Source organism: Apaloderma vittatum, unplaced genomic scaffold (genome assembly GCF_000703405.1).
Source record: "Apaloderma vittatum isolate BGI_N311 unplaced genomic scaffold, ASM70340v1 scaffold31703, whole genome shotgun sequence".
Classification (NCBI taxonomy): Eukaryota; Metazoa; Chordata; class Aves; order Trogoniformes; family Trogonidae; genus Apaloderma; species Apaloderma vittatum.
Window position 1 is genome coordinate 2,502 of NW_009709146.1, and position 295 is coordinate 2,796.

The window sequence follows — 295 nt, forward strand, 5'->3', positions numbered from 1 at the left end:
TTGCCCGAAGCCCCAGGAGCAGTCGATGAGGACTTGTTGGGACAGGGGGGTCAGCACGCCCGTCTGTGGGAGGGGGGGACATCCCTGTGATGGGGACAGGCACCCTCTGGCCACCCTCGCCATCCCTGTGGGGCGCACCCCACTCTCACCTTGAGGAAGAGGGCACCCTCCATCGCACCCGTTGTAGCGAAGCTCCAGCAGGACCCACAGACAGCCTGGTCCTTCACGGGGGTCACGGCGCCTGGGGACAACGGGATGGGACGTGAGAGGCTGGGATGGAAAGGAAACTGAGGCA

General features: G+C 65.4%; 1 protein-coding gene across 1 annotated transcript in view; it reads right to left on the reverse strand.

Annotated features, from left to right (window-relative positions):
* LOC104271968 overlaps positions 1-295 on the reverse strand; it is a 5,336-nt gene that overhangs the window by 1,281 nt on the left and 3,760 nt on the right. The window contains exons 7-8 of the mRNA XM_009866818.1: positions 150-241; positions 5-63 (exon numbers count right to left, since the gene is read on the reverse strand). Coding sequence (XP_009865120.1) covers positions 5-63; positions 150-241 — 151 coding nt within the window. The remainder of the gene's footprint in view (positions 1-4; positions 64-149; positions 242-295) is intronic.